This window comes from Takifugu rubripes, chromosome 8 (genome assembly GCF_901000725.2).
Source record: "Takifugu rubripes chromosome 8, fTakRub1.2, whole genome shotgun sequence".
Taxonomy (NCBI): domain Eukaryota; kingdom Metazoa; phylum Chordata; class Actinopteri; order Tetraodontiformes; family Tetraodontidae; genus Takifugu; species Takifugu rubripes.
This window is the reverse complement of record NC_042292.1, coordinates 5,662,940-5,676,958: the sequence shown is the minus strand read 5'-3', so window position 1 is coordinate 5,676,958 and position 14,019 is coordinate 5,662,940. Positions and strand designations below refer to the sequence as shown.

The window sequence follows — 14,019 nt, the reverse complement described above, 5'->3', positions numbered from 1 at the left end:
CGTAAGATGATGCAATGTGTACTGTAGGTCTGTGTGAAGCAGATTTCAGGTCCTCCTAAAGTGAAGCATCACACATATGTGAAGTACAGGACCGCTTATGGCTCAAAGTTAATAGATATGATAGATGTTCTCATTGTTAGATTATCTCTGTCTAGAGCAAACTTTAAAAGAAAAGTCTATGTGGGAACAACCTTTCACTTCCCATAATGCTGATATCAGTACTTTACATCCTCAACAACATGTGGATGCCTTGGATGCTGTATCTGACTTGTAGATGCAGATTTATATGTTTGATAAATTTAGCCTCGCAAATATGTAAGAGTTATCCATAATTGTCTCGTATAATGTTGACAGTCCAAGGTTAAAGTCAAGTGATGTATTGTTTTTATTCTTATCATACACAAGAAACGGCACATTTACTGTTGTCGTTTTTAGTATTTAACTTAAGAAAGGCTGATTTTAGGAAGGAGGGAAGGAATAAAGAGGCGCTTGGAATCCTTAAAGAGCACCATGTAAATAGATGACTTGTCAAGGGAGGATGTAGATAATCAAAGTAGTACCAATTTTTCATGTCAGAGTAACTTCCAGTGTGTTTGTCGTCACCTCCCTCAGCAGGAGTGCTGATATTTTTAGGGCCTGTTACAGTATTTCAATGCACACGAGACTGAGAGTGAAAGGGAGACAGATGGAGAGATACTCAGGGAGAAGAGGCGACGCGGCAATAATGGCGAGATGTTTGAGGACACTGAGTGAAGATGAAAATTGAGGTGGCTTTTTTTTTTTAACTTTGTTTTTGCATAAAGCTTTTAAATGAGCATGCTTTTAAGGCCAGCTGGGGGAATAAAAAAAGCACATCTAAAGTGTTCGTTCTTGAGGAGAAAGCCAGAACACAGGACACCTTCCCACTTGTGTTCAAGAAAAGGTTCCAAAAGAGCCTGCTTGGCGTTAATGTGGCGGTTCTCTACGTGGAGCCAATGTGTTTACCTTCTACATCCTGGAGTTTGTCTCTAATGGCTCATGATGGAAAAATGTAGTTACATTAGAGTTTAAAAGCAGTTGGTTCTGACACAATGTGGGATGAGGCAGATATTTCTTCTTCTGTTGCAAATATATGGCACTATAAGTTAAATGAGTTGTTTATTCCACAACACCAAGACTGCATTGCTCCATTTTTGTCTTCATTATGATGACGGTGAGGAAGAAGCACATCTCATCAGCCTTAGCTTTGCAAAACTGCCGAGGCTGGTTGAAGTTAATGCCCAGTGATCAATGTTCACATAAGGTAAATGCTATGCTGCAGAAGAGTTAACCCACATGTAAAAAAAATAAACACCAGCCAATGAACGTAACAAACCATTGTGGGGCAAAGAACCTGTAATTACCCCAGGAACAATAGTGTCATGGTCAGTGGTTTAATGATGCTCTCCCTCTTTGGTGACTCATTATGTAGGTTTTCATGGTTGACCTGCTCTGTTCTCTTCAATCCGGTCCAGCCGAATCACTTTGAACCACTTCAGCCAGTTCCTTCTGTTCTAATTGGTATCAGACTGAACACATTTTGACCTGGTTTTTTTTTCCTCCAGTCAAGTTTTGACACGACTTTCAGTGTAATTCTTCTTGGGGTAACCCATAAAGCAAGAAGAGTCTCACCAAAGCAATAATGTACATCGTCCACGTTTTATATAACCACCAGTTTGATTATAATGCCCATGATTAGTGTCTAAAGTTATTTTTGATCTGACAGGGTGTAATTTAGACTTTTGACAGGCCTTTTGACTCAGATTTACAATAAAACTTGACCTCGATTTGACGGATTTCAGAGTCCTGCAGGCCATCCTAACCACAAAGCTGTGAGTATGTTTGATTGCACCGTAGTTGTTATTCACCTTTTAAAATAGCACTCAGAAACCTTTGGTAGTTTTCAGCTCTCATCTCCTCAGTCTCTGTTGGGAAGGCTCTGAGCACAGCTTTTTTCTCTGCAGGCCAGTGAAAGGCTGCACCTTGACATTTGAGAGAATGGCTCGGCAGAAGGAAAGTTTGATTTGTAGCTGCAGCACTTCTCACAGCTGAATGGCAACGCAATAATGCATTTTCCTGCTAATGCAAGGGTCTGCAGTAACATGTGACTTAATTAAACAAGACTCAGGATCAGCATTACGTGATTAGGAGTGTTTGGTAATGTCAGCTCGGTCCCTGATTAGACGACTGGCCCTGACGTGTGGGAGGAAAAGCAGGAAGCATCCAACACTTTACTCTATCATTTTATATAGACTTTTAGAAGTCTTGGCGTTCCAACATCAACAGGAAACATTTTTCTCTGGCCTTGACCAAATGTGTAGTAGCATCACTTTGAACTTAGGCTTTAAACTTCACTGCTACTCTGCTAATTACTTTTCATGCACTCTCCACTCCTAATTGCTATTCATTTTCATATGAATGGTTTTGTTTAATACACAGGCAAATGTTAATTGCAGGTCTGTAGCAGAATACAAACTCTCCTCTCCTGCACATAAAACACAATCTGACCTACTGTCCCAACCTGTATTTTCCACCTCACGTGGCTCATTAGGTCATAAAATGGCATTAGGAGCGATGCGCTTGTCGCTTCACAGTGTTTAAAACTGATCTGAGCTTGGACGTTGGTCGGCCTGGGCTGGAAAGAGGCCAGACAACAATGACTGCGTTCATGACTTTGTCTTCACACAGTTGTGTCAAAACCTGACAGCTGAGAAATGTAAAAAGTGATGACAAAAACTTAGCAGTTAGCCGTTCCATCCGGAGAGGTTTCGGATGGTCTTGCTCTCTCCTTCAGCGCTGCTGACCTTATGAAGCAGGTGCACCTTCTGCGCTTTTAGCCGCACGTTCCATTTACCTGTCACCATTCTTCTGCCTTGTTTATTTTGGTGTGTGCAACAGGCTTCTTGGAATAATTTAGAACTGCTGTTACGTAATATCGGTGTGCATAATTGCTGTTAATGTGGCCGACACGATAATTGGTGGCGGCATTACGGTCATGAAAGAGAAGGTCGCACCATCTGCCAGCCTTCACGGTCACCGTCACCTCGATGGTCCATTGAATTTGATCAGCTCTAGCACTTGGAAAGACAGCTGACTAATATACAGCACCGTTAACAAGGGGGATTAAGCAAATAGCAGCTCACAGTCTAACCCTGCGGTTAAAAGAGTCGAGCGAGTGATCAGAATGCAGGTGTTGCCATGCTCTGGTGGAGAGGAGGAGCACAGTTAAACCAGGACGCTTGGCAGAAATGTCCTGTTGCGAATATGTTTTCTAATGCCATCATTGTAAAAAAGAACAATTTATAGTTCGCCTCTCTGCTGGTCGGTCGGTGATTAGTCGCAATGAATTTCTCTTCTAAAATAAGACACTCAGGGGTTTTTGACTAAAAAGTGATGCATTTGAACTCATTAATAAAAAAACTGTACAGTGACATTTGCTAACTAGTGTTATTAAACAGAAATTACAGCGGAGCCTGATGGGATTGGAAGCTATCCTGGCAGACAGCTGTCCAGAGCAGCAGTGATCAGTCCTCAGCACCTCACTCTCATGCCGAGGTTGACATTGACTTTATTGCTGCCACTTAAACGTTAAGGCAAATTGATTTTCTGAGCCGGTAAATATATTTGGATTTAAGTCCGCCACATAAATCTAATCGATTGTTCCTTGGCCAAAAGCCTAAACAGCAAATTTCATAAAAGTGGCTTAAACTTTTTTCTTTTCCACTTCCCCGAGGACAAAAGTCTTGCATGGACTAAAGCAAAAGGAAAACAAATTCAGTAATGGGGTGACAGGGTGTCATACTGTGGTTTCAGATTGCAGGGTTTATTAAGTCAACTTCTTTCCTTTAATTTGTGTTTACCCAGGCGGATGGACGGAGTCTGTTTCCTCCAGCTCCACCCATTTCCAAATCCCTTCAGATCCCCTTAAGCCAATTAGGGACTCTAGAAGTGAAAATAAGGAACCAAATTGGTCCTTTGGTTAATCTCTCTGGGGAATGGCTAGAAAGATAGAGAAGAAAAGGTGTATGGAGGAAAACTTCAAGATGGAGGAACATTTGAAAGCAGGTGAAGAGAAGAAAATAATGCAGGAGAACGGACAGAAGAATGTCTGCCTTCACCTGCATCTTTACACGGCGCATGCTTTGTAGCTCCCATTCGTGGGGGCGATATATTAGCCCGGCAGTACTTCCATAGCAGCAGGAAAAACCTCAGAAAACATTTCCTCCAAACTCATGTTCAGGTTTTTCTCTTCCCTGAATCCGGAGAATTAAAGGAGTCTGGTAGGCTTATCACCAGTCACTATCACTTGACAAAGTCATTATTCCTCTTCTCCAGGGCTTTCTGAAACAATCGGCCGCCCAAATTGAAGTCGGCTCCATCTTTGTTTTTTACGTCACAGTATAAACATGTCGCTGCTCCCTCGGCGCCCTTTAAAATGACCCTTGTTGCTGCAGGAATCACAGCACATTTACTGTGTGGCTCATCATTGCAACTGTAAATCTTTGCTAAACCTTTTATGAAGATCATATAGTGTTTGATGATGATGGACAGGTATTTTCTCCCCTCACTCAACATCTCTGCAGACCCCCCCCCCCCCAAAAAAAAACCCCACCAAACACCAAACAGATTTAAAAAGGTTTTGTCCCATATGAAGCAGCTGCATGTGATTTGGCAGCTGCTGCTATACTGTGAAATAAATTGGATCTCGAGTACCCACTGACATCAAATTGCACCTGTCAAAGTTGTATAAACACTGTGCAAGGACAGTAATTATTTTAAATTACATTTCAAATTTGAACAAACAGCAGGAGGCATTCTCTAAACCAGAGAGAACAAATTGGAGGACACGTTTATGCATCTGTTTCTAATGCAGCTAGTGTGATTGTGGGTTATTACTGCAACAAATTTAAAGCACACTTGCATCTTTTAAAGTGGAAAGTCGCACATTTATTTGCTTTCGTAAATTCAAGCTTTGCTGTTTTAGCTAGGTTTTTTGTTTTTTTTGCTTTGAGTGTGGGTTGTGTGATGGGAAAGTTTGTGAAGCTGCACTCTCTCTTGTTGCACACAAGGAAACCAGAATTGGAAGACTTGACTTAAATGAGAAAGGGTGCAATGCAGAGTAGAGCAGTTCTATTATATGACTATTTCAATTTGTCTATCCATTATTTAGGAGCATCAACCATATTTCAGCCTGTATTTGTTGCATTTTACACATGTAAAGCTCCAGCTCCAATGGCAAGACAAAACTATAGTGGTGCCAGGTCGATTGAAAGTTATTGGTAGCCAGTGGAAATGGACAAAAACTCAATTAGACCAGCACGCTCCGTTAGGCTTCAGGTAATGCTTGTGCATGTCTAACAGGCCTGCACAGGAACGTGCACTGGAAATTGTCGGTATTCATATCAGGCATACACTTTTGTGGGTATGACTGAGAGCCAGAAAATGCTTCTGCACCATGTATACAAATTCATATAAACATGTGATTTGTCCTGCTCTTTTGCACATTGAAAGTGGTGTTATTAACAGAATTGGTGCAATTTTATGCCATCCCCCCCTTTTTTTTTATCTGATGTGACACTGAATGCTATTGCCTGCACAGTAATCTCCATTCAGAGTCAATCTTGACATTTTTCCAATTACATGGATATGAAAAATACAGAACAGCCTCCTGCCGAAAGCGAGCAGCAAGAGAAATGAGAGACTGAAACAACCTGTGGAGAGGAGCACAAACTGTACAGAGAAACCAGAAATTAAACTAGAAAAAGAAATCAAACTCAAGTATTGAAGTTACAATGGTCTTGGCCCTGCAGAGGAAGATGCATGACGTGATTAATGCACTCACAAAGATGTATTTACATTGTGGATGTCTATAAAGATGATGTTTATCCACCTTTGGCCTTTCCATCAGTGCTTTTTCAGTGCTTTTCATTGGTATTTGAAGTGAGTCAACAGAGGGAGACACCTCCTACAGGCTTTCTGTCTAATAAATGACAGCAGCAGGAAAGATTATTCTTCTTTCCTGAAGAGTTAATTACAAGAAAGTCTGCTCTTATGGGGGCATAAATTGGAATGGAGCGATGTGGCGAAGCAGAATGCATTATGGGAAATAAATGGTTTTGTTCACATAAAATTGTGTTTTTGAATTTTCGCGATGCTTTGCTCACTTTCCAAAGTTTTTTTACTTGCTTCTTTTCCCTGCGTATTCTTTGTCCATGTGTGTATTCGTGTGTGTTTTCTCTGTGTTAATCTGCGGCTGTAGTGAGGCTAATCTTTACCTGGCAAAGGAGCACACTGGGTTAATCTGGAACAGGTGGGAGCTGCTGTCAGGTGGAGCAAACACACACAGAAACAGGGACAGCTGAAACGGTCTTGAGTGGCTTGAGCTTGTGTATGAACAAGAGTTAAAGGTGCTTGTCCTCCTCCAAAATAGCCATTTTATCAAACTCTCAATATTAAAGTTGCATCTATGGAGCTTTATCTTGTAAAAGTAAAAACTCACATTATCAACACAATTTCCTGCCGTGGCTGCAGAACTGGACTTTCTTCATTGTAATGCTTTAGGTAAGCTACGGAGACAAATAACTTTGTCATCGGTTGGTGCAGATGACAAATACTTTATTTCACACACACACACACACACACACGCACACACACACACACACACACACACACACACACACACACACACACACACACACACACACACACACACACTTAGATGACCAACCTTCCTACACATCCCTCAGTGTGGTTGTGGAGAACAACAGGGTTCCAGCCAGGAAAATTCATCTTCCCTCATCTCTCTCATGTTTTGGGCCACATTCATTTATTACAGTACTCTGTCTCTCTCTTAAGCCCTTTTTCTGCTTAGTCTCTCTTTTTATTTCCCTCTTTTAATTCCCAAAACATGATATACCCCCTCAGTCTTTTTTATTCCTTCTCTTTTCTCTATTAATTTATCTCCCTGTCTCCCGACCATTCCTCCCTTAGATTTTATGTCCTTTTTTCTTCCTCTGCTATTTCCTTTTTCCATCCTATTTATTCTCCTATATATTTTTTTTGCAGTTTTCATCTTCAGACAAATCATTTTCTCTTGAAAGTGAAGAGTTGTCATTTAACTTTTCTATATGATTTAGCTTCTTATCTAACCTTGGGCCAATTATGGACTGCTGTGCTAGCACAAGTGTAACGTACACAGAATCCCTGAGTGCATCTTTACATCTATGGTGCCACCGTTCCTGATTTAGCTCCTTACACAGCATGGCTCCTGATTGGTCCGGCAATTATTTTTGAAAAGGGTTTTTAACAATCCGACTGAAAGACCAATGAGTCCATGTCCTCGAGATGGTTATGTCGGCGAACTGCTGACCTGGAGCTCCGAAAATAATTGAATATGAGCTTCAAGATCTTCAGCTGTCCTGTCACATAACAGACATCTACACTAACATTTAAATTATGCTTATTTTATTTTCCAGATGACCAGTGTCAACTCACATGTGTGTTTTAGTAAACAGCATAGACAGGGGCAACAGAGATGCAAAGTCCAGCGTACAACCCCCCCCCATTTGATGTCTACTTAGACCTGCTAATGGAATGATGTACTCCACAGGAATATCTCTGAGATGTAACTGCTGGTGATTGATATTTGGCAAGACGTGATATTCATCACCACAAAGATAAAAATGGCTTTGTGCCTTGGCTGGCAGCATTTGGACATGTTTTCAGAGAAGAGGGTAATAATGTCTCCCTCAGTCATCTCTCAGGCCCAAACATCCCCCGCCCCCCTATCAGGCAGCAGATGATCTGTATCAGCTTTACATTCCAAAGTAATTTTGTCTCTCTCACATATGCACGCACGTGCATGCACACACACACAGAGAAACACAGTTTACATGTTGCGCGCGCATTAATTGACATTGAATTTGACTGATCATCCATGTCTCTCACTTTCAAATCATCGTCTTGTCTCTTCCATCTCTTTGTCCACATTTTCCTCTCCCTCTCTCTATTTGTTCCCAACTCTCCCCCCTCTTTCTGCCAAGTATCTCCCTCTCTCCATCACTTCCTCTCCAACTCATCTCTCCGTAATGACCTGATCTGATTGGATTTGGTTTCAGATTCCTTTCCATGGCTAATGGCTGTGACCGTTGCTAGGCAGCAAGTGCCAAAACAGCAACAAACATGTCTCTTTTTTTTAGGGCCATGCCAGCAACAGAGATGGATCACTAATTTGCACTTGTGGTGATTCTTTACTACCTCCCGTGGTGGACTGGCTCAGTATCATGAACCTGTCTGTCTCTCAAATGTAGTGCCAATTCAATTTAGGACAATAATCACAGGTTTTGCTTAAGCTTCGGTGACATCTAAATGTCAGACTCGGTTAATTATTTCATTTGAATGTGATCTTGGCTCATCCACCAAGAAAGGTGGTCTTTTAACTGCATAATTTGAATCATAGCATCCAGCCGCTGAATTCAATAATCTTTACAAGTTTATTTAACTTCAAATATGCAAAGCGAGCAGGAGGATTCCAGTGTTTTGACAGTTCTATTTTTTCATTTCTAGCACACATTTTCCGTTATACAAAAGTTCTTATCTTTTCCTTCTGCCGAACTTATAATTTACCTTTTAGTAAATTAATTAAATAAGTCCTTGAGTCATGGTGACTGATGCACTGACCCTCCACTGCAACATCTGCTAAATGCCTAAGATATAATGGCTGCAGTTGAAATTGTATCCAGGTCTTTGTATTCTCCTCATGAGCAGCACTATCTTTGTCCTTTTTTTCGCTTTGGAAATAAGGGTCTATAGAACAGACATGAATAATGTCTGTTGCAGTGATAAAAAAATAACCATTCTATTTACTTAATGCATTTATGCAGTTTAAAATGTCTAGTCCACCTCAAAAACTGTCCCTGCCATATTAGAACTCTATTGGCAACCATGAGTGAAGAGTTAAATACTACTGGAAGGCTCTAATGCCGTGGGTATTTAAAGATTATTGTGTCTTGCTTGTGTATGTTTGAGCTTGTCCTCCTCCATATTTGATGACAGTGGTCTGTGTACTTACAGGAGGTTGGAACTCAGGGTTTTTTCCTCCTCAGTCTTTGTGGAGCTGTTTGCCAAGCCTCTGTACTTGTATGCGCTCTACTGCCAGACTCCAGCTGGCTCCCTGGATGGATCAAAACAGCCTTCCAGTTTCACTCTCCATCATTAGCAATGAAACTGATGGGTCGAAAACATGCGTTTTGTGGATCCAACATCTCACTCCCACCTATTAACCAGGCAGCAGCTTTGTTGCCTGATACAGGCGCATCATCCGTTTGATTGCTTTGGTTTTCTTTTTTCCCACCTTTAAGATTTAATGTCCATCTGGTAGGAGGGACTGCTTAGAGCCTTGTAAACACAACAGACTTTGTTATCGGCCTATTCAACACTCACACGTGCTTACAAATGCTTTGTGTTATTTTTCTTTGTGGCTTTGAGAAAAAGGAAATAAAGTGTTCCACTAAAGAGGTTTAATGCAAATGACCCTGATTCATTTTCACACTAAGGTCACTCCATACTGTGCCACCCACCTATAATACACTCAACTTATTACATTTAAAAGGAAAGCATTCATCTCCCATAAGCCTCCCCCGACTATAGGACTATAAATGATGTCAAACGCTGAAGTTGAACAGCTAGCATCAGTTAATGTGTGTTTTGAATAATCAACCAATATTATCAGAATATAAAGCTCAGGGTTTTTTTCCCCCCAACTTTTTACTTTGTTCCAGAAATTCTGTGCTGCTTTTTTCGTTTTTGGTTTCTGCCTTTCATTTTTATTTTGCTTGGAAACACAAGGAAAAGACAAAGGCCGTTACAGCCTTTCATTTTTGCGATCTGTGTTGAATTGAACCTTTAGAATTGTAGAGGGACAGTTTTTCAAATTATTTGTATGAAGTTGTTTTTAAGCCAACATTAATCCCAACAGTTCAGTTGAGCTTTCCGCCCGCAGCTGTGGTACAACAACGCAATGAATCACCTTTATTTCTGTTGGTCCATCGACTGCAGCACGAGCTGTCCAGAGTGCTGATCCTGGAACTGTCCCAGGTACTGATCATCACTCATTCAGCACTTTAGTGTCCCACTCGATAAGTCTTTGATTTACATGAAAGATTTACTTTATTGTCAGTGCATTCCTTGCTGGCTTGTTGTCCTTTCAACCTCCCAGAGTTAAATGCTGCAAAATGAAAAGAAATATATATATGTTTTTTTAATTTTCTTCACTTCTAACTCTTCCAACCTGATTTTTAAACAAGTCAACAACTTGTTGGAGCTTTGTTTTGCGAGTAATTCATTTTGTGACGTAAAAAAAAGAAAGGCAGTTGGTGCATGCTGCTCAGCATGAGTGCGGATGACTTGAGCTTGCAGATTTGAGAAACTGTGGTTTGATCAAGTGGAGGGTTGATTCTGAACACAGCAGTCAGTCTCGTGTTTAGAGGCTTGCTTGTTTTTGAAACCGGGCGTGTGAACACAAAGTAGCTGCTGATTCAGTGATGTCTTTGAAGCTCCAGATGATGTATTCATATCTGATAACTGTCTGTTTGTTTTAAACTGTAGCTGAGATATTTAATATTGAAACCTCTTTGAGGTGTTACATCTGCTGTCCTTTCGTTTTCGTCTCTTCCTTGTTTTACCTCTTCACACCATGTCCAGTAGGTCCCAGGGCTTCGATTTCTACTTTTGCCCGTTCTCCACTCTGCACTAGATTTCCTCTGTTTCTTTTGTCTGTGCTACCTGCTTTAAAACTTAGTAAAAGCACCTCTTTCATGGGATGCATGTAGATGATGTGAGGAGACCGTGAGTCTCAGTGTGTATCCGTGTGTGTCCATGCATAACTTCTTTTCTTGTGGGTGGGTGTGGAGCCACCGCAGGTTTTGGGAGCAGAACAATGGTCTGCTTAAATGGACTATCGATCGTGCCTCAGTCTTCCTGTCCGCCCTGCTAATTCCACACATTCCCTCATTTCAGTTGACAGCACACAGTTTACTTTGCACACAGGGTCTAATACAGAGTAATATGCTCACATTGAGGACCAACAAAATACATGCTAAAGAAGCAAAAACCCACTGCGCTTGAAGCCAAATGAGATCATCTTGATGAGAATGCAAAGTAGGACCTCAGGATTTTAGTGTTAATCTTGAGTAGCAGATTTAAAAGCAGGACAACAGTTGTGGAAGGCGTCCCGCTGAGGGAATTGCAGATTATTTGAAGTGATTGATGTTTTGCTTCTTAAAATTGAACCAGCATCTAATCACCATTAATAGTTAAATTCCAACTTTTGGGGAATCCGTGTGTGTGTGTGTGTGTGTGTGTGTGTGTGTATTGAAATATCAGGACTGAAGTGTAAATACTGCAATTGCAATGTCAGGAAAGATTTGTTGTATGTTTTCCCAGCAAGTCAATAAGGAACAGGAGGTTGAGAAGAGATGATCCAGCAGTTGCACGCAAATGAACTTCTGTTGAGCAAGCAAAAATAAATCTGATATATTCCTCTCATTTCTCATTAAAAGTATATACTGCAGCGCACCCCCTTCAAAAACCAACCCATGTTTCTCCAAAACAGGATGATTGTTGATATCTTTAATAGAACTCATAAATCCTACATGATTGGACACACACACACACACACACACACACACACTAATATGTTGAACACACAATTGGAGACGGATTACCTGATTTATATGAGATTGTTTGTTACAGCTTCTGCTTCATTCAAGCTTCACTGCTCACTGGTCCATCTCTCTCTCTCTCTCTCGCTCTCTTTATTGCTCTCTCTGTCTTTCTCTCTCTCACTCATTTCCTCTCTCTCTTCCTCTCCCTGTGTATGTAAGTGTGTGTCCAGTACCTCACCTGTGTGCGGCTCAATGTGGGACCTTTTTAATTAATGGAGAAGTTTCATTTTCAGCACTATTAGTCAATGCCTGGCTCGTGTCAACACCGACACATACACATGAGTATTGGCACACACACACTCACACACTTCCTGGAAGAGAACTGTGAGCATGGTTGGTGTAATATTTAACCTGATGTTGTCTTTCTGGAAGAAAGTGTAATTTATTATCTGCAATAATAGGAAGTGACCCTATTTGCAGCCAAATGATCGAGGTGGGGGAGAAGTGTTATTATAAGTCAGCAGGTTGTCATATTGATTGTAAAGGCACGTCTCACGCCACACCGCACAGCTGCCTCATCTACAAGGGTCCTTCACTGAAAATGGCTTCCAGGCAAGATGGGAATTCCATTTCAAACCTTCCTTTAGTTTCACTCATTTAGCTAAAAACAGATAAAAACCTTGCAGGAAGATCCTTCACATAAAAACAGTTCAGAAACCCTCCATAATGAGGATTTTGAACCTACTACTAATTTAGGAATAATTACTACTACTACTTTCATATTTGATGCCCCATAAAATATAAATGAAAACATTTTAAAAGTACTTGGCCAGTGACACATAAATGCTGCCCTCGTCCTGCTCTTCTTTTATAACATAGCTGAGGCCATGGAAAATGACCTTATACAACCCTGTGTACCATCCAGTGTTGACATTTATTTCAATGCTATATTAATATATGTATGAACACTGAGCTTAGGGTACTTTTTCCCATAATAGAACTCATTTTTCAGGCCATTTGAGGGATGTTTATTGCCAAGATTATGAGCGATTTAATGCCTTGCCAGAAAGGTCTGTAGTTTAAAAATGGCAGTTTCAGGCCAAACTAGTAATGGCAGCTAAGAAACAGCTGCATTGAAAATAATGTAGCATTTTTCAGTCAATATCTGGTTTTGTTCATTTTAAGTTAAAAGCAAGGGGCTCCACATTGAGTATAATGACCTTAACGATTTTCAAATTGTTGGGTAGCTGGTGGACAATTGTGACTTGTGCTGAATGACTCCTCTCAGTCCACATGCACTGCAGTTTACACAGATTGAGATGAGTAAGGCTGAATCCCTATCATACCTCTTTTCCTTGGTTTTGCAAGTTCACAACAAGCAAAGAGGTGTCAGGATTCTCTGTAAGGTTAAGGGGAAGGGCTACGCAGCCACTGAAGCGAAGCCAAACCAAGACTTTACATGAAACAAAGGCATAGAGGGGTTTTCCCGATACACCGCGCTCACTGACATGATGGCGGGACATGGGCAATAAATGGAAACTCGTAAATGTAATTATGTGCAGCTATTGATTTTAACAGTGACAACGCTTATATTTTTGAAATCTCATATTAAAGGGTTAGCTACTACACATTAATATTCATCCATGTTTTGAATTCTTAGTTGTATTTTAAAACCAATCGTTATTATGAGGTAATACATCTGTTAATACAACTAAATACTGGCAGCACCGATGGCAAAATCCCTGCAAACAGCACCAGAAACCTGGCAACTATTTATGGAGGAGGGCATGTTGACTGCGCCTTGTTGCTTTTGCTGATGTAGCAGAACATATTCGATGACGCAACAGTAGTCAAGTGGTGTCCCGTATCTTTGATCCATTCCCCTCTTTACTCTGTGTTGAGGGGTAAGTGTTGTTGAAGTGGAAGGGGTAGAAAGGAGAACTGGCACCGGGATCGGTGCTTATGGTGCAGATCAATTTTAGCTTCACCTGTCAGAAAGACAGTCGCACACATCTTGTTCGTCAGTCACAGGGGCTGATATGTGCTCCAGCTCTTCAAAGCACATGTGTGGCCTTTTCATGTTCTTTTTGATGTGCTGCACTAGATCTTACATGACCTGTGCTCTGGGACACACACACACACACACACACACACACACACACACACACACACACACTCATACACAGATTTCAGAGGTAACTGTGTTTCCTTTTAATCCTCCTGCAGATGAAAGAGAAGATGTTCAGAAGAAGACTTTCACAAAATGGGTAAACTCACAGTTGACTAAGGTAAGAGCTTTTCCATATTTCTTCATCATGATTCATTGCAAGTTCACTGA

The 14,019-nt window shown here is 41.0% G+C and overlaps 1 protein-coding gene across 1 annotated transcript in view; it reads left to right on the top strand.

Moving 5' to 3' along the window:
• The window catches only part of dmd (dystrophin), a 168,120-nt gene that overhangs the window by 32,481 nt on the left and 121,620 nt on the right, over positions 1 to 14,019 (top strand). Inside the window, exon 2 of the mRNA XM_029840434.1 lies at positions 13,908 to 13,969. Coding sequence (XP_029696294.1) covers positions 13,908 to 13,969 — 62 coding nt within the window. The remainder of the gene's footprint in view (positions 1 to 13,907; positions 13,970 to 14,019) is intronic.